At 35.7% G+C, this 24,728-nt stretch overlaps 1 protein-coding gene across 8 annotated transcripts in view; it reads right to left on the bottom strand.

Annotated features, from left to right (window-relative positions):
- The window catches only part of PTPN3 (protein tyrosine phosphatase, non-receptor type 3), a 159,257-nt gene that overhangs the window by 19,305 nt on the left and 115,224 nt on the right, over window positions 1–24,728 (bottom strand). For all 8 annotated transcript variants that reach the window (XM_419047.8, XM_015282340.4, XM_046935370.1 and 5 more), the window contains 9 exons: window positions 15,665–15,688; window positions 13,959–14,157; window positions 12,415–12,492; window positions 11,412–11,468; window positions 7,273–7,429; window positions 5,423–5,580; window positions 3,794–3,884; window positions 3,460–3,521; window positions 1,576–1,722 (listed from right to left, as the gene is read on the bottom strand). In XM_419047.8, the coding sequence (XP_419047.4) occupies window positions 1,576–1,722; window positions 3,460–3,521; window positions 3,794–3,884; window positions 5,423–5,580; window positions 7,273–7,429; window positions 11,412–11,468; window positions 12,415–12,492; window positions 13,959–14,157; window positions 15,665–15,688 (973 nt within the window). The remainder of the gene's footprint in view (window positions 1–1,575; window positions 1,723–3,459; window positions 3,522–3,793; window positions 3,885–5,422; window positions 5,581–7,272; window positions 7,430–11,411; window positions 11,469–12,414; window positions 12,493–13,958; window positions 14,158–15,664; window positions 15,689–24,728) is intronic.

Genomic DNA, 24,728 nt, shown 5'->3' on the forward strand with positions numbered 1-24,728 from the left:
ATACATTAGAAGCTAGGCACTACATAGGGCAAACACATCTATCTATAGCAAGTCAGCCACTACCAAACAGCCCTGTTAATTCAGTTTTACCAGTGGACGTCTTGGAATCTGCACTAAAGCCAATAATCTTTACTTGTTTTTATCAAAGATGACTGAGAGGGAGAGTGAGAAGTAGGCAGTCTGGGTCATACAGGTAGAAAAAAAAGGAAGATGTGCTGAACTCAATGAAATGGAACACTACCAATTTTCTTGGCTACACAAAATGTCATGAACCTTTTGTTTCCAGCTCTTCTAAAAATTGAAAAGGTGTATGACAAGCTTATTAAATAAAAGCACACATCTTCAAGAAGCATTTCCTCATAAAAGCAAAACTACCACTTATAATTTTTATTATGTTCCAGTCTATGACGACTCAAAGAAGAAAATATAAGTATTTACTTCTCCAAAAGAGCATCTAAAACTACATATCCATTTCCAAAGTTTAAAGATCTAAATGCAAAAACGTGTGAAAATTTTAAAAGCTCCTTTAAAAAAAAAAAAGGAAGTAGACCAAGTTGTAAATTGCTCAGTGACAAAAACTTTAACAGACCTTGCTTTTCACATGTATGTAAGTCAAATTTCAGTACAGATGCATAAACAACACAGTATGTATGTCAATATAATATGCAAATCATTGCATGGAAAAAAAACGGAGAGGATCAAGCTGAAGGTCACCTACATCATGGTTGAATTAACTGGGCTTGTTCAAACAGTCTAGAGAGTAAAGATACAGTGGGATTTAAAGCAGGCACTCCATATCTAAATGGTGAATTTAAGAAGTGCATTGTTTTCACAAGGATGTGTAGTGGCAAGGCAATAAGCAATGGACAGAGGTTGCTTCAGGGGAAATTATTCCAGGATAAATGAATAAAATTCTTCACTGTTAAGAAAACTAACCTTTGGAATACAGGTGAGAACAATTCAATGTTGGCACTTCTTAGGTCTGAAGAAGTGATGGAATATCTTCTGCTGGAATTGCCTAAGACTTGCCTCAACAGAGACCTAAACAACTGAATCTAATGCTTTCCTTTCAACAAAAGGACATGACAGACCTATTCATTTCTAGTCTCACCTACACAAACTTTGACATAAATAAAAGTCAGCAGGTTAAATTCTGACAGCTAGCATTAGCCAGTACTTACTAGCTAAAACTAGCAAGTACTGAAATGATAGATTCCATTTTCTAGCTGGACCGCAAATTTTGCTCAGAACATCTAGACATTTGCTAAATCACTGGGAAAGTGAATGCAACATAGAATCCAATTCTCATGGGAAAGGACAGTATGCAGTATGTGGCTGATCAGTAAAATTCAAGTCAACTCTGTTGCTCAGACAGCTGGTTTGCTTTCAAAGAAACAGAGAATAACAGAAAGTCACAGTTTGTCTTCCTCCGATTAATTCAGAAAGCCTGGCCTTCAGAGAAATTGTTCAACACAATAAGATGGCCTATTTTAGGGTTCTTTAATCACAACAATGGGAAAAACAGTTTCAACGTGTAGTATTTCTTCAGAATACAAAGAACCTGAACACACTTACCCGCCCACGTTCAGTGAGTGTTGTTAACATAATAATCAGCGACAACTTGTGATCCCAGACAACTTGCCAAAAGTGTGCACATGTGTGAGGAAGAGGCCCTTGAGTAGCAATGTACCTATTCACAATGCCCACAGAAGGAATTTCCATCTATAAATAAAAAGAAATTTCTTAAGTAAGATTAGTTCTCACTATGCAATACTATTATTTTTATTTATAATATCCAGCATTTCATTCAAAGAACATTTTGTAGGAAGATTAAGAATTTAAGTTGAGCAATAAGACTCAATCAAAATTGAGAATTAAAATTGGAATCAAAAATCACAATTTGTTATGTGATAACCTTTATACATTTGATTTAAACCAGATCTATACTCTAGATACTAAATCCCTCATGTGAACTAGGAAGAGCTAAGTAAAATGTATCTCTGTTTTCAAATGTATTTAAAAATGTGAAGCTGCAAACCTTTCCAAGTTTTCTTTAGTATTTAGTAAGGAATAATGGCAAAATATACCAAAGGTGCACTAATGTAAGCTGTGTAATGGCTCATACTGGATACAGTAAGTCAGTAGTTTGTGATTTAGGTCTTTCACGTAAGTATTTGATACACAAACACTTTTTTTCCCCTCTTCCCTGTCTCCTAAGCCTACGTGTAACTAGGGCAGGGACAGCTCTAGTTTCTCCTCTGGACCCTTTGCAGCACAGTTAGTAGGCCTTAAGTTGTTCCAGGGGAAAAAAGAATAATTTAAAGCCAAAGAAGACAACCCTTGGCATTTTCAAAATGGAGAAAAATAATTTGCAGAAAGAACTACATCAAAATTACAGATTACATATGTTGTAAGAGATGTACCCTAAATACTTAAAGCTAGCAAGCTAATTTGGAAAGGTTTATTTTAAAAAACAGACTTGCAAATCCAACAGACATACAAGAACAGCTCAAATCCTTCCTAGGCTACTGAGGTACTTATTGAGAAATCTAAGTTGACAAAATACCCAACTTAAGTGATTCTAAGATACTTTTAATCTCCATGACTGTGCTTAGACAGCAAAACACTTTCAGCAACTAGCAAAAACCTACAAGAGACTTAACTGCTCTGCTTCGTTAGTTTAATGCCTAATTATTCACAGTCAGAGAATCACAGAATGGCTGAGGTTGGAAGGAACCTTAAAGACCAACTACTTCCAGTTCCCTGGTATGGGCAGTGCTGCCACCTGGTATGGGCAGTGCTGCTCAGAATTCCATCCCACCTGGCCTTGAACACCTCCAGAGATGGGGCATCCACAGCTTATCTGGGCAGCTGTGTCAGGGCCTTCCCACCCTCTGAGAGAAGAATTTCTTTTTAACACCTAACATAAATTTCCCCTTTTAATTTAAAGCTATTCCCCCTTGTCCCATGTGGCCTCCTCAGGACCTGCTCCAACAGCTCTGAGCTTCCCCTGTGCTGGTGGCCCCAGGTCTGGAGATGCAGTACTCCAGATGGGGCTGAGTGTATGGGAACCTCCCTTGCCCTGCTGCCACCTTTCTTTTGATGCAGCCCAGAAAAGTCACAAGATAAATACTGGAAAGCAAATTTCATTAAGAAACATGAAAAAAAAGTCATGAATGTTACTTACATTCTGCGGTGAACACAAGAAAATAAATATTAAATCCCACAAATTTACGTTATGCAGTATATGAAAATAACGATGTTTCTATCTTCTGTGTATCAAGGCAGTTGCTTGTTTCACAAGAGACACATGATATTTTATGGTATCAATCTACACATCTTTTATATTCAGGAAACCCATAAAATTAAAACAAATATAGCTTATTGCTTAAAATGGCTAAATTTAGACTGCTATTATAATATAAAAAGCAAGCAAGTGCAGGTCATCCTATGACTTACATTCACATAATTTGCATTAATGTAATCTTCATCTCCCTGCAATATTATCCTCGTGGCATCATCTGCACACACACATACACACACAAAAAAGAGGGAATCAAATTAGAAATTATGAGACATGTTTCCCTTTTAACAAGGAAAAAAAAGAGGAACTGCAGACAGACAAATAGCAGGGTACAAAACAAAATAGATCAGAAAATAGTGAATGATTATGTAATTTTATTGAATGAAAATTAAGCTTTACCAAGAAGTTAAATAAAGCAGTTTTAAGCATATGTACTATCACTGAGAAAAATAAAACAAAAGGTGCAGAGAATATGTACTTAATACTCACAAGGCAGAACATCTTTGTATCGATTCTTGTCCATATTCTGAGGTACTTTTGCACATGTAACAGCCAATCCCGGTTTCTTTCTATAGAGTTGCTGGAAAACAGAATTTTACAAAAGAGTAAGATATGATTATGCTAAATAGATCCACATGAAGACAAAGAGAAAAAAAAATCGGAAGCTACTTCAGTTTTTCCTAGCCAACTGAAAATTCTCCTGAGAGTATTACTTATATTTTTACATGAAAATAACTTCCATTATTGCTAGTTCATCATCATCTCTAGGAGAATTTCTAGAAGGAAATAGAAAATGTGAGAGTCACTGATCTAAACTGGCTGTTTCCTTGCGTAGTCTTTTATTATAGCACATACCACACAATTGCGGAAGGAAGTAGGAAAACCAAGAAACTAGAAGAACTGAGCAATAAAAGACAACAACAAAAGAAGTTACAGACTGATATCAGTTATTACTTGGAATCAACTGTAATACAAAAATTAAAATATTCTCTGGACTAAAACTACCACTTTCAACTCTGTTAATACCTGAAAAGGCAAATCTTCAGCACACCACAGCCTTTCAATATATAATTCCCTTCTATTTTGCCAAGACCTACACCTTGCAAACTTTATCTTAAGCAAATGTGGGCAAATGTGCATATAACCAAAAATTAATGTTGATGTCAAATGCATTGAATACATGGTACAAGGCAATAAAAGGTACTGGGGGGGAAACACCACCATAAAAAAAATAGAAGAAATGCAACCATACAATTACAGTTTCCCTGTATTAAATACACATAAAAGCAATTTACAATTGAGTTATTAACCTGGCTGTGCCAGTTTTATGTGCTTCACTGAACACTTGTCAAAGAGGTAATTACAGCTTTCATGTTTAAGTAAGATTTAGAATATGGTTTTGTACATAAAATTAAATGAAACCAATAGGATGCTAAAATCTCCTACATCATTTAAGAGAAAGGGATGAGCACACAAAACTTATTCTATTAAAAGACTTACTGAATCGTAGGACTCAGTATGTACCATAACTCACTACATTTTTCAGCCTCCACAGCACAAACAAGGGAAGAGGCTGTATGGGAAGAGAGCTTGGTAATCTACTTAACAACCAAACAGCTTCCACCAGTTATGACTTAAGTTCTATTTTAACAGAGACAAGTTAAAATTTCTACTTTTTTTTTGTGGGACACAAGGAAGAACCATTTCACATAAAGCAACAATCCTGGAGCTCTCTTGTTGCTGCCCGGCTAAAAAAATATTTACTAGAGAGAGAATTCCTGAATTATGTTTAAGTGGAAATAAAACAGGGAAAGATATTCAGGAAAAAAATTTGGGTACATGGTAGTGTATTAATTATTCTCTATTTTACTAACATGAACAAAGAGTGTGATATTTACCAAAGGTGATAAGAAGACAATTTAAAAAAAAAATTAGTGAGCTTTGGGTACTTGTGCTGGAAAAAATGTTAAGCAAAACTGAGGGGCAACTCATATTCCTGCTCTCTTAAGATGAGACTGAAAGGGAGAAAAGTTTTCTGATCAATTAAGCCCTGATGTTACTTGCTGGTCACAGCTATTGGTCTGTACTAACAGCATTTGAGAGTTGAGTATTACCCACCTCAAACTGATGAATCACTGTCCCACTTTCCAGCCCTTTCCTTAGCTGTTCCATAGACTCATCCAGAGTATCAGCATATTCAGAACAAAGAAGAGCTTCTGGGAGATTCTGGGAATCAACTTCATCTTCTGATCTAGGCTCCACAAACTGTTTAACAACTGAAAGATGTATTGAAAATTAAAATTTGTTACATAGAGCATTAATGTGCTTGCAATGCATACTAAACTTTACCATCTTGTGAGAACAATAAAGTTTGCAAAGGTAAAGTTTCAAGGTAGCGAATAATAGCAACAGATTTACTTCATTTAGTTATATATTATATTACTGTACAAAGGGCTAGAGTAAATCATCCTTGTAGACAGTTTCCTTTAGGAAAAAAACTCCTTAAGGAGCTAACTAAAAAATGACTTTCCAAGCACAAAAGTTTTTTTGCTGCTATCATCTGCTGGATAGGGTAATGACTCACAACATTACCATGGTAGAAATCAAGTAAGTTTTACATTAAAAAAAAAAATTAAAGATAATTAATGGAATATCTCTAAAAGTTTGGAGCCCCTTGCAGCAAAGCAAACACAAATACATTTACATAATTCACTTCCATTAGAGGAGCAACTAAATTCTATTTTCTAATTTCTTATTCAATCAGATTCCTCATTTTAACATAAATTACAAAATATTTTTTGACAGTTTTCTATGGCATTTTGTGCTAGGATGTTGAAGAACATGAAAAATGTTATTGGAAAACTTCATCACCATTTTGTCTATGAAAGCTGTTGCATTGCTGAAGGTGCCCACTTGTGGTTATTCCCTGCAGTGATCAGTATGGCCCATTCCTGCCAAACTATAAAAGATGGAGAGTTGTTCTTACTCATGTCTATACATATGACTGGCATGGGGCCATAGGATAAGTCTTTAGCTCAAAGCAAAGACTTATCTGCAAATAGGAAGAGGGTTAAAAAAAAAAATGTTAAGGAAAGACTAAATACTGCTTGGAGCCAGTGGAGAGACCTGCAGTAACAGAAGCAGGACTGTGTTCAGGGAAAAACAACATGAAGAGCTCATCTATCTTCCCAGAAACATAAGAAATTTAAAATAAAGTAAATGCTACAGAGGCATATAAAATTTATGCCATTTTCTTGCATACTGTTTCCCAGTAATGCATAATCCGTCCAGATTTTTAAGTCACAATGTAATCAGAAACTCCTTGCCAAGCCTTTCTATAATCGTTTGTGTTAAGGTCTTACCATTGCTCCTAGAGAAAGTAAATAAAGTAAATAATAATTTCACTTCACCTGAAAGCTCCTGCAATCTACACGTGTTTAAAAATGGAGCAAGTAAAATGGAGCAGGATTGATTCCGAGTATTTAACAAATAAATAACTATTATCCTACAGATTTCAGAAACTGTCTTGTTGCCAAAAGGAATTTAGTGAGTAGTCTACACAGGTCAGGCTCATCATCATTACAAAATATCTATTTTGGGTTGTTTGTTTTGTAGAATCATTGTGCTGGGGAACAGCAGCTCACGGGCATTTGCAAACTCGCAACTAAAGATTTGTGAAATTATTCTCTATTTCCAAAAAGAAGTTTTGAAAAGAAACATTTGTTGTTTTATTGAGTTTAGAGTTAAACACATAAAAAGATATTCTAATTTGATAGACATGCTTGTATTCAAAAGAGCCTACAGTTAAAAAATTTTTATGCTACTAATTTAAATGCAAGAGGAACTGCTTTCTAGCACAGATTTATTTCCAAGTGAACTGAAACCGCATTTACTTGAATAGGTGTACCATCAAGCAGAAGAGCAACAGTCTCAAAAACATTAAAAGTGAATAATATAAGCTCAGTTACCTTTCCTCCTGACCAAAAGTGCAAGCTCTCTCGTGTGAGATTCTCTGCTGGCTTTTATAAACATGACCACCTGGTCATGTGTGTGCTCTGAGATATCTCTGCCATTAATTAATACTATCTGATCGCCTTCATTCAGTTTTGGACTGCATTTATCAGCCTGTTTCAAGACCAAAAGAACATATTAATGTCATAGCATCCGGCCACATAAGCAGGAACAAATCAGAACATTAAGTTCATCATGTAAGCACATTCTTCAGGGTTCTCTTGACAAGTTTCATCTTCTGTATCAGAACTTCAATCAAAGGATTTAGATCTAAAGCTGTTTTTGTTGCTTCAAAGCCTCTTAATGAAGATGAGGAACAGTTCAAACAGCATATTGGTAGCTAAAAGAAGAATTCATATTTATCAGATAACCATTACCAAATTGCTCATAATGATCCAAATTTCAGACTCAAAACCTTAACAAATGAAACTCTCATAAAAAAAGTCTTCTAGGTGTACAAGATGACATTTGCAACCTTCAGTTTTTATGCAGTGATACTGGACAGTCCAAATATGATTTTGAGGTTATTAAACTGAACATATCTTAAGTAACGGGACATTCCCCAGATTTGGGCTTCTTTCTACAACTTCAACTTATTCATGTTTTGCATAGAAGATGACTTCTTCCCAATTTCCTTCACTAAGAGCTTCACTAAGCTTACATCTTGTAACTTAGAGCAATTTAGATCACCTGCTGACCAGCACAAAGGAATTAAAGCCGTGGACAGGATATGGTGATGGTCCCAGTCAACAGGCTCTTGGTGTCCATTTTTAGAACTGAGGGGTTGGACTTCCAGAGTTCGTGCCAACCTCAGCCAGTCTATGATTCTAGTAACGTGAATGGGAAGGATTCTGCAAACTTTGAGAAGAGTGCCAACTTCTGTAACCATTTTATTATCACTGCTATTCTGACTTTTATTTTGTTTAGGAAGTACTCAGCTGTACAGAAGTAATTTAACTAAATACATACTGTATTTTAGATCTTTTATAAATCAGATCTAGTCCAGTACAGTTTGTTATTCTCCATTTATATCTGTTCCCAGTATTTCCTTAATAAAGGTTAACACAGGTTCCCTGACCTTTATTCATCTAATAACATGTTATTAGCTCTATCAAAAAGCAAATGTGAAAAATATGTCCTAATTAGCCCTTTCCTTTTCATCCTGGTTATGCCTTGCAGGAAGCCTGGATAACTTGCTTGAACTAAGTCTATAATTACCAAATAAAAAACAGAAAGTGGCAGAAAAGAGAGATAGTGACAGAATCAATAGGAAAAAAAAAAAAAACAACAAGCAAAATTAATACTTTCCCCTAAAAACAAACAAACAAACAAAAAATAACCTGAACATTTTCTAAAGAAAGAACTAAAGGAACTAATGAAGGATAAGGAAGATTGACAATGCTGCATGAAAAAATATGCAAACAGAGGAAGAATGGGAATTAGAAACAGCCATGGCGTTCCTCAACACTGATTTAACTAAGTATTCATAGTTTCCCAAAAGAGACGCTGTCATTCTTTGTATGATTTATGGAGGCAAGATTGAAGAATGCAACTATGAACAATTGATTTAATCGCTCTAAAATATGATGGTTAGCAATAGTTGAAAGGATAAACGATAGAAAGTTCGTATCAGTCATACCAGCCACATTTGGTCAGTCTAGCAGTGTCAAGAAGTCAACAAGAACACAGAGGGAATGGTGCCTGAGCTCCTACATTTATCTATAATTTAGATTTCTTGGCTGGTTGCTGGCTATTATTCATTATTACAGGAGAAGATGAATATCGATGTTCAAAGAAGTTGTGTTAATCATGTGACATGTTAATGCCTCAGCTCTCTTGCTTGATACATTTTATACAGTCAAATGTATGTCAAAGGGGAATTAATTCTTTCCACATAAGCATAATTTGTAGATTTTTCAGATACTGAGCGTTTTCAGACAATTAATTATGTCAGAGGTTTCCTCTCTTATTGACTCACCCAATGTTTCAGTTTATGCTAATCTCTTTGTTATTGTTCCAAGAATCATGCATGCTATTTTTCAATCAAAAGGTCTACTAAATACAATTATAACAACTTCTGTATCACCTTAGGACATTAATACTGTTTCGGGGGGATGGGGGGTGGGGCAGGTGGGGGTAATCAACAGTATAGGAATCTTATTTAAAAAATTACCAAATGCAATAAGTAGTTGTTTTTCTGCTATTCTGTCTTAAAATCTCCCCAGAACTCCAGATTTCTGCTACAGTAGAAGGAAATTAAAAAAAAAAAACCTTAGGATGCCAAAAATGATATACCGCCTTGCATGTACATTTATTTCCCTTCTCCACAAAAGAAGGATCTTTTAGGCATCACTGAGGTTCCATGGAGCTAAAATAAACCAAAACCACAATCCATACAACTACTTACACTTACAAATATCAGCTGTATAGCGCTAGATAGCCAAGAGTAGGTGAAATTTAATTTACAGAAAGCAATATTATCAATGTTTATATTGCCATGCTCTAAAAATAAGTATTTATTTTTTCTTCTTGCTGTAACATGATGTGATTTCTCTTGCACTTTTCTTGAGTATACTGCATTGCATAATGGTTTCCAGTACATCCCCCTGACTCTTGATAACTTCTTCACTCGGTGTTTACTCATCTAGGGAGCTAATAAGTCACTTGTATCTATGCCAATACTTGCTAACTGAAGACACTTAAATGAAGTAAGTTGGACGCCCAACCCTTTTCCAGTCTGAAAAGATAAGAACAGATCAGAACTTCTGTACCTCCCAGAAGACAATCTGAATCTGCCAAAGGAAATCACCGCCTCTGGAAAAGCTTCTTCTGTTTCCTAACTGTAGAATAAGCCTGCTTCTAGCATCACTTCAGTATCTCAAATCACATTTATTTTTTTGCTAGGTTTGCAAAACTTGTCTGTTTTATTTTTACTTTGTGGCTTTCAGTTATTAATTTATATAAATTAAATTTATATTTAATGTTTATAGCATTTATATATATATAATGTTATAATGTATATATGTTATATATATACACGTATATAACATTTATAATGTATATAACACTTAAGTTATTGATAATTTTCTAGTGCACTTCTATTCACATGATTATTGTAGTTCATGACTGAGTTCAGCGCACTGCGTAAATCAAGCCATGAATTTTAAACAGGATAAAATGCAAGTTCTCAAACAATCTGTTTTAGCTCAACTTACATCATGACATTCAGATACTAGATCTATCAGTGCTTATTAAATTTCAAGAGTCTATAACATTCCATGCATTTCAGACTTTTAAGTCAGGACTGTCTCCTATCAAATTAGCACTGATATTATCTTATGAGAGTTGGTAAATAAATTCAAAAGAAAGTGAGTGAAAAAAAAAAAAGAAACTTGAGATAGCACGTCCTCACAAATTGTTGTAGAAAAAATTACTAAGGTATTGTATCACTATTATTAGTTCACAATTCAGCATAATAATTCAGTGACTGCGCTGGTTCCAATGAATGTTCCATCTAGTCCAGAAATATCTCCTTATGTAAAAATGTAGGGAAAAATAGGACCAGTGTATCCTTTGTCATGGAATTTCACAGGTCTGTCTTAGGCATGTAGAGCTACTACTTTTCATTCATTTTCAGCCTTTCACTAACTAATTTAATAGCCCCTACTTCTTTAAATTGAACCCCCTGCTACCCACTTCACAGTACTCCAAATCTTGCAAAAACTCTGTTGTACGTCCCTTAAATTGTTTTTTTCATAGGCTGCATAGGCCCATACGATTCACTTCTGTACTGCATCTTCAATCATCCTGTTTGTTTTTTCCATGTTCTAGTACACTATTTTAAACAATGAAAGAAAATGAACAGAACATGCATTCTAACTGTCTCGTTTGGCTAACAATTCCCAATCTTTTCATCCATGGCTTAAATAAAAACAAAACAAAAAAAAAACCCCACTGGTCAGATCAATTTCTAAAGAGACCAACTCAGTTACTATTTCACACTGGTTGTGCATTTCCAAATTCCTTTGAGTGAAGACTTATGAAAATGGTAGAAGAAGCAATAAAGAAAAGATTATAATGGTAAGATATTACTTACAGGTGATCCTGGAGTTATTCTTGATACCACTAAGGGCATTTTTTGATCTATACCACCCTACAGGAACGTCAAGCAAATAATGACCATCAATACATCATGACCATAAGCATTTTAAACGAACAACCACCTACTTTTTTTTTTTTCCATATAAAATTTGTTCTCTGTCACTAGTGGCTAGTAAGATTGAATTTTCATGAGCAAATCTCAGGATGGGTGTACATTTTTTTCCAGAAGATTTTAACCATTGGCTTTGCTTGTCCATACATTTTAGCAGGTAATAAGCAGATCATATGAAGCACTAATCAAACAGTATCCTTCAAGCAAGCCTAACTCAACATTTGAACTCAGAAGGTGGACAGTATTAAGGTATTATGGTGAGTGTGAAAGAGATCAGATAGGATCGAAGTTCCAAAAAAAATAAAATATATATATATACTCCCTTATTCCCTTTACATAAAGCTCAATCAATGCTTCACCAAAAAATAGCAAGGCAAAATGAACAAGCATTACCCTGTTTTTGATAGTATTGCTACTTTATCTGTACAAATGGAATTTTTTGGTGATGCAATTAGAAAAATTTACAGGGAAATCAATACTTGTTTTCATTTTCATCATTCATTTTCATCTCTCCGATGTGATTTTTTCATCGACATATTTGATAGTATAGCACAAGCTATTTAACTTGTTTTATAATACAGAGACATTTTGCTAGAAATTAATTTCTTAAATTATGTTTCCAGGTTCATATTTACACAGCAAAATAGGCAGTTTGCTTTGGAAACGTGTCATGTCCATACTATACGCAACTAAAAAAACAGAGAAGTAGCAAAGACCAGTTGTCATAAATATGATTTTATCATTCAAGGATTAGGCTGCCACGTTGAAAAATTTTTGAGTCCTTATGAAATTCCTGTGGGATATACTGATTCTCTGAAGTATTACATTAAAATGAAAAATAATCTATATAAATTATTTTAAAATAATAAAAAGATTGCTGATTTACCTTTAGATTAAATCCAAACTTTCCATCTTCATCTGGTGTGATACGCACCAAAAGTAAATCTCCCTCAATTACTTCATTCTGTAATATACAGAAAAAACAAGCCAAATTTTTCTAAGTTTTAAAACCAAGCAACAGAAAATTAGAGTATAGCGTACCCACATTTAGACATACTGAACAATAATTCTCCATGTAAATCCACGTTTTAAAAATGAAGAAGCTAAGGTTAAAGAATACGTTGCAACCTTTAGAAATTGTAAAAACTGCAATGAGAGCTGCTCTGAAAGTAATGCCTCCTTATTTATGATATTGGCCCACAACTTCAGAGGTGGATGTTGGTGATATGGCAGTAGGGGTTGAACCTTCCCACCAATATTTCATTACAATGTTGTTGCTGTGTGACAGATGGCAGCAGAGGGACAGTCTCACACAATGGCGCCTGACATGGAAGTGCAGTTGAAGCAAAGAAGTGTCACTGAATACTCCTATGTGGAAAAAAACTGCACCCATTGACATCCATTAATGCTTGCTGAATGTTTGTAGAGACCAAACAGTGGATGCGAGCACAGTGAGGTGGTGGATGGTGCATGCACGCTCTTGCCCATCACTGGCAAAAATGCAGAGCTAATGGTAGTGGCCATGTTAAAAAATAGCTTTTTGTAGGTGAGAATTTTCTCTATTAAATAGTGTTACTGTCCTCTTTTTATCAGTTGTAGTTTCTATGGAAATAAATAGGAGACATTACTTTCAAAGCAACCTACGCATAATGGCAAATGTGTTCTGTGCTCTTTCTGTCCTTATGCTGTTACTCTCATTGCAGCTGTTTCAACTGATACCGATTAAAACTTTCAACGTATTGCCATAGCTAAAGGTGACTTAAAAGGAAAAAAAAAAAAAAAGGCACAACACACTTGAAACATTTTTACTCTAAGGATTATGGCGTAACTACAATTTCTCTAACATTTCTCCTCCTCTAAAAGGGTGAACTGATATCTTCTGATATCAGAACTGATATCTTCTCTAGGAAATCTCCAAGCAAGGATGATTAAAACTTGGCTACAGCTAGTGGGAAGCCAGGTTAGACAGCTATTTAGCACAGCTCTGGAAGACACTGGAGAAAAGGTGAGGGATGATCTGCCGCCATAAGGCTAGCAGGTAGCAGCTGCTCTCTAGTCAACTAAGAATTCAAAACACAATTTTTAGCCATCCCAGATAGGAGTTGTGCTCACTATCAAGACATACAGCAGCTTGAGCGACCTTAGAGCAAATGAGACAGTCATGCAAGGATTCCCATTCCATTAAGAACTTCCTGCAGATGCTGCTGGAAACATGGTCACTATGAGAAATGAATGTATGTGATAGGCTTACCTACCATACTATATATACAACCTTGGAGAAATCTGAGTAAGACAAGAAGCTTTATTCCTGTTACTGCATAAAACATGCTCACCCCAGAATAAAATCACAGTTTTTGTGGGTTCTTCATCTACAGTTGAAAGCTACATATGGTACCAGTTTTGACATGAAAAGAATGCAACTGAACGTACCTTATCACAGTAGTACTGACTGGAATCATCTGTTGAGCTACTTTTTGTAACATTGTCATATGTTTCCAGGAAGTGTTTATCTACCCCTTCCAGAGGGTAAGAGTCAGAAATGTTACCAACTCCGTTGGGAGACTGAGTCAACGCTTTAGGTGAGGTATGGGTCAGAGAATTCCGCGTCGGACTATTTCCCAATACATTCCTTCATTAAAAAAAAATAAATAATAGAAAGGTATAGTCATCCAGATTTTTACATTAAACTGAGTAAAATGTGCAAATGTATCACTCAGATAAAAGAACAAGTCGTTTTTATACTCGAGGTTAAACAGCACTTCTTGACATGCAAAGTAATGGGATTGGAGAATGATCTACACATATCATTTGTTCAGTGGAGACCTAGAAGAATGGGCAGAATAAAACTAGAGCAAGAGAAACATTTTTAGCAAAATATTTGAAGGTCAACAGTGAAAGGCTCTGCTGAAGTGGTGCATGAAATCACAGCAACAAAGGAGGAAACGAGAACAAACCCCAGGGGAAAGTACTTCAGCTGCCAATTCTATTCACCTGTATTACCCCACTGTAGAGAGATCTTTCACTTGCATCATAGATCATCATGATCAGGGCCAGTACACTTTGCAAGCATGCTCTGTAGTGCTACTGACAGCCAGCACTACAATGAATTATATTTGATCCTTGCAAGTATGCATGCTGTTAGTTGTTTTTTACAGAGTGTATTCAATTCATTATCTAGTTCACCATTCCTAAAAGCAATATCAAACTCTCACAGGATGTAGTAGAAGAAGTAAATCCCACCATGAAGAAATAAAACTAAATTATAAAGGAATGCAACTTACGCTTTTTACATAGAGAATTTTGCAATGCAACAACTATTAATAACACAAACATTTATTTCTTGGTTTGTAGAAATCTGACTGCAACTAACAAACATGATGCCAAAGATCAGCAGGCGAACTTATTTTTGCCTTAATATTTCTGATGTTCAGTTTTATTACATGTACTTGGCAGTGTGAATGAAATGTTTTCAGCAACATTTACAAGATCTTCAATTACCACAGAAAATATTCTTCAGAGATATTATTTTAAAATTATTGAAAGAGCCAAGTGAATATTTTAGCAAGCTGTAATGACACTTAAAAAAAAAAAAAAGGAATTACTGGTTTTATTTGGTGGCTTCCATGAGGTTTCATGATTACTGCGAGGTCAGTTTTAAGTAAGCAGGAACCACGTATATGTAAACACATCATAACATTTTTCAGAATACAGTTAATTTAAAAACAAAATTTCACTTGCTACTTAGGAGTTCAGTTCTTAATGAGTTTCCACCACAGAAAAAAAATTAACGCTGGCAGAATGTGACAAATTGCTTCAGCTATTGCCTTCTGGCAGTAAAATCACCAGCGGATTTTGGCATCATTAAATTTTTACAAAAGAAAGGGAACAGTTAAAAAAATAATTATTTTGTTTTGTTAATAGTGGTTCGATACTTATTAGGATTTAAGTCCTCTTAAAAAAAAATAAGTTTTTGCATCAGGATGTAAGAAAAGATTTACAGCCTTCATTGGTTTAAACAGTTATTTCTGCCTTCAATCATACAAGACCAGTACTTAGAGAAATCAATTCAAGTTATGTATTTTATTAAGATATTAAAAGATAAAGATTCCCTAGTAGAAATTTTAAAGACAACTCACTTTGGTGATTCTTGTTCAGATGGCCTGTTAAAAATAAACAAATAAAACTCAGTAAGTGAACAGAAGTTAAATCTCAAAGAAAACAGGAACTCAATTCTAATTAGGAAAAAAAAGGTCTGTGTAAAAGACAAAAGATGTGCTGACAGTAAATTGAAAAATACATATTCCCGTGCAGCGAGTCTAAATCAGTCAATTAGGGAATATGTGGGACTACAAAAAAATCACCGGGCAGCTCTAATTACTCACTTCCACTTTTGGCACACGCCCAACTACCAATAATACACACCTGCTACTGCAGCTTAAACTGTGCTAGAGTTTACAGAGGCAATTAATTAACAGGATACACTACATCGTTTGAAAAAGTTTTAGATGTGGATCACGATGACCAAAGATGTCACTGATTGTATTTCGTTACATGTAGGTAATAAGAAATTAGCATAGGCTACTTTAGAAGTGTTAGTTACAATGCAAGAGTAGAACAGGTGCTGACAGAGAATTTTAACATCAAATGTAACTGAAGCAGTGGCTCCACAGACCAGGACAAACTAACACAAAAAAGAAGGGTGGTTACTCAGGGATTTTCACAGTCAGCCAAGCTGCTCTGTAACAGCATAATCAAAAGAATGTCCACACACACGGCATCTGAGTGAATAAACTCTCCTCTCTGCTCATTATCGTCTAGGAATGAAGTAATCTAGGTAATCGTAAAACTTACTGTCCTAGAATAAATGATAGCTTAAACTGCGAGTGAAAGGAATGCAAGAAGTGTTAGACTGGTCACCTAGCCCAGTACTCTGTTCTCAGAAGTGGCAAACTAACATTCAAGGCCAGGCTGGATGTGGCTCTGGGCAGCCCAGTCTAGTGGTTGGAGACCCTACACATAACAGGGGAGATGAAACTAGACAATCATTGTGGCCCTTTTTAACCCAGGCCATGCTATGAAATCAGACATTTAGTGATGCTTTGTAAAAAGACATGGTCACCAAAAGTTGGCAGTTTTGGGAGTTCTTTTGTGGTTTATTCAGCCATACTTAAATGAAAAAATGATAAACAGTAAAGCAGTTTAAAACAGAAACAGCTGATAATTCTCTCATGAAGCAGTCCTAGTCTTCTAGAATATGCACAGAATTTCCTTCAAGGTTATACAGGTAGAAGAGAAAAATCAACACAAGTCAGAGGCTTCTCTACTTATTACTGGCTACCCAGTCCCTTTAGAACCCAATTACTACGTTCCCACGTCTGTCCCCACCCCATTATTGTAAACACCTCTGCAAATGAGAGGACTTTGCTGCTCAGAACAAGTCCTGAGCTGCAGGTACACTGCCAACACAGCTGCCTTCACCAAAATTACTCTGTCAGATTCCTCCTTTCCAGAAAGAGGTCACAGCTGGAGGTCAGAACTGTGTCCAGGTGGCACAGTATTTACCTTACAGTAAGCTGTGTCATGATACAGTTTACTTACTTGATGAAAGCTGTACAGGAATATACTGATGCTTTTCATGCAAAGGAAAGCAATGATGTGCCTCAAGTTTGTATTTCTTTTCTAATGATTTATCCTGAGTTTAGTAACCTAGCTATGCCCATTATGGCACGTTTTTTTCGTCTGTCAAAACCATTGTGCTCCTTTCCTTACTCTATTCAGTTAGCCAACAAACTTAAAAGCTTTTTTTTTTTTTTTTTTAACTTAAAGGACAGGACTTAAATACTGTCCATTACTGTTTTCCCTTTAAACATTTCATCACAATAATTACCCAGCAGTGAAGACATAAATTAAATGTAAGAATATAAAATGAGTTCACACTGCTGTTATTTATTACTGTTTGACTATGAATCGTGTACTGTGTTCCATCAAAACTACAGTAAAAAGGCAAATATCATTCTAGTTCAGTTTCCTCATAAGGATTCTATAACACGAACAAATTCCTCCTCAAGAGGCAGAGATGGCAAATTCCATAAGAATTTGTGAAGGTTTGCTTATGCATACTTTTTTCCCTGAATGCTACAGTTCATCTTTGCTACAGCCGTGCCCCAGCATGTGATCCCACTGACATTCACCCCCATCCTCTCAGAAGTACCTCCAGCTCTCTTTTTTTTGTAACCGTTATAGTTCTTCCACTCCTTAATTGACAGTAGTAAAAAAGATCCTTTGGCACCATGCACACATACACATGCTGTCTGAGCAGCCAATCTAAGCAGCGCAGACAACTGTTGAGCTCATAATGGGAGTTACTCAGTGAGAGAAGGTTAAAGTTTTTTCTTCCTAGTCAATGATTTTCACTGAGCTTGTTAAAAATGTTTTCCAACTTTGAAAGCTCCACACCTACATAAGATTTGACTGCAGTCGTCCAGACTTTATGAAGTGGGAAGACAGGCAGCACAATGACACAAGCTTTTATTTATTTTAGTTTAAGCTAATTGATTCCCATCTGATGGAAAGAACAGTGAAGCCGTACATTTTTGTGTGTTGTGCCACAAGAGGAGGGATACAGCTCTATTACTAACATCCATGCTGAATTCAAGTTGTCGTAAGTTAACCCTTTTGAAAGCTTCCACCAAGAACTACACACCATAAAATTCTGATGCAATTAGACATGATGTCTCTATTTCAATATAATCTCCTTCCTTCCCACCTCAGGATAGTGAGGCCATTTGAGACAGAAAAAAAATATTTCCACTCTCATTCATATACTGTGCATAAACAAGTAGCAAATTCTCAATCACATCAATAATATATCCAGAGACTTAAATGTCAGATATAAATTCTTAGCAATATTTGCTGAAGGTTCATCTGTTGAATTACTGTGCTTTAATTCACATGTATCAGTCCGAAGGAGTTACTGAATCATTCTGTAACCTTTTCGAGTATAAAAAGGTTACCTAGAAAATGACCAAATTCAACCCCTACAGAATTCATCAGTGACAAGGGAGCTGTGTCTTCATAACGTCCTCAGCAGCACAGCACGCTATAGCTGAAGAATTTTAATCTTCACAACTCAATGAAATATTACTTCTGACACATGATTATTTGCCAATGTGATAAAGTACTTTGAACAGGAATATCAAGATCATATTTTCTGGCTGTACTGTATTCCACATTTAACTAAGATATCTTCCTCATTTCACAACAAACAACAAGAACCGTATTTTAAGTCAATAAATGAGAACACTCACCAGACCAACCAATCGACTTTTTCATCAAGAAAGAGAGACATTCCTTGCAAGGAGATTAAACTTTCCATTGGCTCAGCATGCAAACACTTCAAAACTGCAAGTAATTTCTCTTCCTTACCCCACTGTGTATCTAAAAAGATACCATTTCAATCTTCCACTCACTACAGATTGCTCTGTCAGTGATAATCTTTACAACGAAACTCTCTACTGTGAAAATCTACCACTCTTCTGTCAAGTTTCAAGGAAAGACCCCTCCTCCTCAGATGTGTACCTTACCAGAGAATTTGCTATTCTGAGAACTGATGATGATAAGGTAAAGTAAAATCCCAAGAGAAAAGGGACAACTGAAACAATAGAACTGTAGCAAAACTCCCTCTCTACAAACAACAGAAGGAAACATCTGTAGCTTTTGCCCTTGTAGTGTTCTTCAAGTTATTGAAGCTTCTTTTCTCTAACACCTGCAGGGGTGGGGAGACTGAATGCGGCAGTATTTCCATTATCATCTCTTTTCTGAGAACTACCCATTTAAACTGGGATTATTATTCATAAACAAATTAAACGGAAGATATTTATAGCATCATCTTTTTGCTGCCTTTTAGACAAATTTATATACAGCATGAGTTGCACAGTTAAGATTCAGAAATTCTGTGAACATGTGAGCAGAAAGACAGTTTAAGGTGGTTACATAGGTTCTTTCAGCCTTATATTTGAGTACTATTACAGAAAAATTTGTGGCTTTCACCATATGGTCAAGTTTTGCAGTGATTTGCTGGAAATTCCAAACATCCATATTGATAAGCTGCTGCCATTAACCATGAAAGGATTCCTTCAGTTCCTCAACAGTTCCTTGACTGACCATACTTCATATAACTTCATGTATTCTGGTAATTTTCAAAAGTTCAGTTTGCTGCAAAATTTGTCTTATCACAGATTTGCATTTAGGCTTTAGAGGTGACTTTTTTTTTTGACTGACAAGCAAAAAGTGCAGTACATTTTAATGAAGACATATTTAAAAGAGAGACCTGTGCATAGGGAAGATAAACACATTCTCCTCCTTTGCATATTTGAGAAGAAGAGCAGTATAAAAATCCCCAGTAGTCCATTAGTAACAGTCTTAAAACCCTAATTTGAAACTCATGGGGTGTTCAACCAAAAATCACTTACTGGTGGTTCTGAAAGGTATGTACAATAACCTGAGTTACAAGTTACTTGTTATAACTCACAATAACTTAAAACGATTTCTAAAGTTGTAGCATTCCTACATTTCTTTACAAAACATTTGGTCTTTATTTCACAGTCACTTAGGCTCCAGATTTCACATTGTTTTATCTTGTCTGGTTGATGACAAGTGGTTTTTGCAAGCTTCCATCAACAAAGGTGTAGAAATGGAACAGAGGGAGGATAGAGAAGTGATGTTTATACTAATGAGCAAACTAAGAAACATATGGTATAACATAATATATGGTATAATCCCAAGTGAGGGTCCAGGAAGAATATTTTAATTCTAGGTTTGTCTGAATACAAATAAAAAATAAAAATAAAAACCAGAGAAAGACTGTAGAAAAGTCTCAATAAAAAAACTCTCCCCCCCAAAAAAAACAATCAAACAAACAAAAAAAAAACCAAGAAACCAACAACATTTAAGTCCAATGCAGCTGATGAGGAGGATGCAAATGGTAAGTGATGGAATGACAAGGTTAATAGAAGTGAAATTGAAGTGTCCTGAGATCTACTGCCTAATATTGGAAGACCATTTTCCTTGAGAAAGACTGAAGTACACCAACAAAGACAACAGACTTAAGAAACACTGGAAATTTTGTAAGAACAAGAAATTAAGCATGAATGCATGTGATTAAGGACTGAAGTAAAAAGCATTATAAATTAGTTCTCTAGAAGTATTTCCAATTTTATATCAAGACAGTAGTTATCGGAATTTATCTGATATATCTAAAGAGTACTTCCATCACGAGAAATGCTTTACAAATGCTGTATACAAAAATATCTTTGTTAGAATAAAAATGTATTTCTATAGGAAGTTTAACAACTCTCACCATGGAGCTACAGTTTATTGTCTATCAAAACAGTAAGCTGAAAGAATTGAACAAATGCACCCTAAGCTCAGGAAATCTATTTTCAATGCAATGCCTTCGTCAGATGATACATCACACTTACATTAGGAACGTATATGCACTTCCAGAAATTCATAGCATAATGACAGTGAATTTCCTTTTGTATACTAGTTCACCCATTTATTTCCTTCCCCTCTAACTCTGGGGCTGCACACATTATGCCACCTATATCACCAGCAAAGGATAGTTTTAGAATGTAAATCAAAGACGTTTATAGCTTTGGCAAACATGTTTAACAAAGGAAAAAGTCTATGCAGGAGCACACTGCATTTGTAACAAAATTATAGAATTGAAGTAATTTAAGTTGGAAGGGAGCATGGAAGAACATTCAAAGACTGCCCAACTTTAAAGTTCGATAAGGATGATCAGGTCCTTTTCCTGATGAGTTTTTAATTTCTCCAGGGATAGGAAAAATCTCAACCTTTATGTCAATCTGTTTGAGGGCTTAATCAAGCTCAGCATGAATTTCAACTTCCCTGTGAGTTTTCAGCATTTCCCTTGCTGTAACATGGGTTCATCACTTCACATGTTTTTGTTGCACACCTCCAAGAAGAGTCTGATTCTTGATAACCTTCTTTTGGCAGCCTAAGGCAAAAAAAATGACCGACTCCCCCTGCTCCAGCCTTCTGACTCCTCTCATACATCACACGCTATCATCTGTGAATAATTAGCCAGATTTATCTTGCTGATTAATCAACACGAAGTCTTTAAATATAAGTACAACATCTAGACAGACTCATCTGTCAATTTTTCTTACTGACTGGAACTATAACTCATCTCTTAGAAACATATTTTACAACAATCTTTCTGAAACAGATTAAATAGAATCTTGCAGCTAATCTTTTCTTTTAGGACATAGAGTCTACTCTAAAGAACTCACCAAACACTTGGTTCTATGCAGTCTGCTGTTCCAAATCAAACAGGCCAAAATCTTGGTTTATTTCATTATACAGTAAACAAGAGAAACTGAACAGTTTAACTCACAAGACCCTCTGCAAAGCTTTACAGGAACAGTTTTCCAAGTCAATAACTCAGTGTACTTTTCCCTTAAGGTAGCACCTCACATATGTGGCTGAATTTATATATGCTTATTAACAAGCACTCAGAGAGATATATCCAAAAACATGAAAAAAATCTTTTAGAAGAGCATGCAACTACATTTACAATTCAAACTATTCCAGCTATAGCAGGGGTATAGGTTCATTAAAAAAAGCATAAGCTATTCAACCTGAATTTACGATGTCAAAGATATTCTGTTCCACACCAACAGGAAAAATTGGTCTCACACATATAACACAAATAAGCAGGTAACATTATCTTCAGCTAGAAGAAAATTCATTTGTTTCAGTAACCTTTTACTTCTAGAGCCTTGCCATCTCTGAAAGAAACACTAGCTTACTTTAGCTTTAATGCTGCAACATTCAAGAAAACAGGAAGTGTGGTTGTTTGCAACAACATGGACTGCCTGCAAAACTGTATTAAATACTTAAATATGCTATGAGGGAATTAGTGGAAGATACTCTTCTTATTCCATAGCCACTGGCTGAAAAACTTGCAGTTTTCCACTGGATCCTCTGAGGTTAAGAACATTCAATAAAACAAGTGCCTTTCAAAGTTTTATTCCCCTTCTTCCCCTTCTCCCCCCGCCCTCCCCCCCCCCCCCCCCCCCCCCCCCCCTTCTCCCATTCATCCATTTACTTTCATTTTTCATTTCACAGTGAAGTGTGAACACTGCTGTCACAACTAAGGCACCAAAATTTCCAATAAAATATTGTTACAGGAAGCGGGGAGAGAAGAGAGAGAAAAAAAAAGTCATATATGTGAAAAAAATGAAACTTAAAGCTCCTTAAAATACTACTCCTCAGTTACATCTCTTCATAGTTTTTATACTAACTCTTGAATATTGTGATTTTAAGTTCACCAAGTGTTAAAAGTGTGAATTACTGAAACATTTAAATCTACAGAACATGAGCAAACTTGCTTATTTTAATTTTCTTAATAGATGGTAAAGGGTTTTCAAACCAGCTGTGGAGGATCTTACACATGAACTAGTGGGTGTGCTATGCACTCAGCTGACGTTCCTTACATTGGCTACTTTTTTATAGATGCTAATTCTGAGAAACAGATCTTGCACTGGGATGGACAAAGCTATGTCAAGACAAATACCAACAAGTATCTACTACAACATCAGGCATGTCAGATCATGTGATTCCAAAATGTAATCAGCTTACCACTCTAGTTAAATACAGTTTACATTTAAAGGTTACTAACATCCTAATCTGGTCTTAAACATTGTCACATACTTCAACAGGGCTACTTAATTTTTACTGTAGCCTTTTGCCCTCCAATTATAGAATCATTCTGGTTAGATAAGAACACAGAGATTCATCTGGTCCGACTGCCAACCCACCCCCACCATGCCCACTAACCATGCCCCTCAGTGCCACATCCACGCATTTCTTGAACATCTTCAGGGATGGTGACTCCACCACCTCCCTGGGCAGCCTGTGCCACTGCCTCACCACTCCTGAGAAGAAACTGTTCCTAACATCCAACCTGAACCTCTCCTGGTGCAACTTGAGGCCATTACCTCTTGTCCAATCACTGTTAGCTGATAGAAGAGGCGCTGCAGCGTACATACTGAGTTAATGCCGTGGAAATACAAATCAGTAACAATATGTTGTTCTATACCAAATTTGGCGCGTGTGTGTATGTTTCCAAATTTTGAAATTGCAGATATACTCTTAGGAAGAAAGACTGCAACAGTGATCACCTTCAGGTATCACAGTAGTTTAAAAAAAAAAAAAGAAAAAAATTAACTGAAAATAATTCTCTGCCCAACTCCATTGGCCTTCCTTTAGAAGAAGCTATGATTTAAATATACTACATGGAAACATTTTTCTCAAAGGTAAGCTTCTCCAATTCACAACTTTACTTATAAGGATAGCAGATGGTCAAGATGATTTGATGCCAGGCAGCCTGTAATATAACACAAACAGCTTTGAAAAGGCTACAAACTAAAGCAGCTTTTTAGCAGACATGACTTTAGAAAATATGTTATTATATGGAATTATTATTTCTATATTAAAGGCAAGTTGTAACCTTTCATATTCATATGTAAGAAATTCTGAAGATAGGAAATGTAATCTAGAAAAGCAAAAATAAATTCTACATACTGCTTAAAATGAGACGTTTAGTAAGTCAGTTGCAGCAGTGCTTCAATGAAGAAAATTAAGATCTCTCACCAAAAACAAAATACCTTCAGGGTAAGACTGGGGAAAGCCAACTGCAAGTGAAAAACAGCTACCAAACAAGAGTCCCTAATAAATAACACGTTTTTATCTTACTACTATTCTTCAAAAAAGAAAAAAACAGTAGTAGCAATATGTGAGTATATATGGAGGGATGGGTTAAATATATTGTGAAATAGTGCAGAGTCATAAGATAGACTAGATTACCTGCTCTGGTGCTGGTGAGGCACAGAAATAATAAAACTGGTTTAACACTCAAAGCAACCTATTAGAGGTAAGTCTTCAGTGCAAACTCCAGCTGTGTCTTAGGATTAATTTTTCAGATGCAGTAGTAGTCAGATAAGACAGACAGAAGCATAGCAAGCAAGAGGAGAAAGAACAGGGAAGGTTTCTTCACAAAGGCTGGATTACCCTGGACTAAACAAAAGTCTACTTGAAGTCCTCTTCAACACTGTCTTCAATGACAGGCTTTGCATGCAGCTGTGATTTGAGATGGCTTGGCTTAGATAAGCA

The sequence above is a fragment of the Gallus gallus genome, chromosome 2 (assembly GCF_016699485.2).
Source record: "Gallus gallus isolate bGalGal1 chromosome 2, bGalGal1.mat.broiler.GRCg7b, whole genome shotgun sequence".
Lineage (NCBI taxonomy): Eukaryota > Metazoa > Chordata > Aves > Galliformes > Phasianidae > Gallus > Gallus gallus.